Source organism: Penaeus monodon, chromosome 24 (genome assembly GCF_015228065.2).
Source record: "Penaeus monodon isolate SGIC_2016 chromosome 24, NSTDA_Pmon_1, whole genome shotgun sequence".
In the NCBI taxonomy this organism is placed as follows: domain Eukaryota; kingdom Metazoa; phylum Arthropoda; class Malacostraca; order Decapoda; family Penaeidae; genus Penaeus; species Penaeus monodon.
Window position 1 is genome coordinate 4,708,192 of NC_051409.1, and position 219 is coordinate 4,708,410.

General features: G+C 47.9%; 1 protein-coding gene across 1 annotated transcript in view; it reads left to right on the plus strand.

Moving 5' to 3' along the window:
• The window catches only part of LOC119588491 (homocysteine-responsive endoplasmic reticulum-resident ubiquitin-like domain member 2 protein), a gene marked incomplete in the record, with an annotated part of 11,397 nt that overhangs the window by 8,877 nt on the left and 2,301 nt on the right, over positions 1 to 219 (plus strand). Inside the window, 1 exon segment of the mRNA XM_037937135.1 lies at positions 99 to 219. Coding sequence (XP_037793063.1) covers positions 99 to 219 — 121 coding nt within the window.

Sequence of the window (219 nt, forward strand, 5' to 3'; positions counted from 1 at the left end):
ATTTATTTATTTTTCATGTTAAAATGTGAAAAGGGTGGTTGATACATCCCAGAATTAGAGAGTACAATAAGGATGTGTCTTTTGTGTGTCTACCACAGCATGCAGATGGGTGGAGGCATGGCTGGTCTGGCCTGGCCGCAGCAAATGGTTCAGCTCCCGAGTGTGCCTAATCCTCCAGCGTCCAGTACGACCACCACAACTGTGCCCACTGTGGATCAG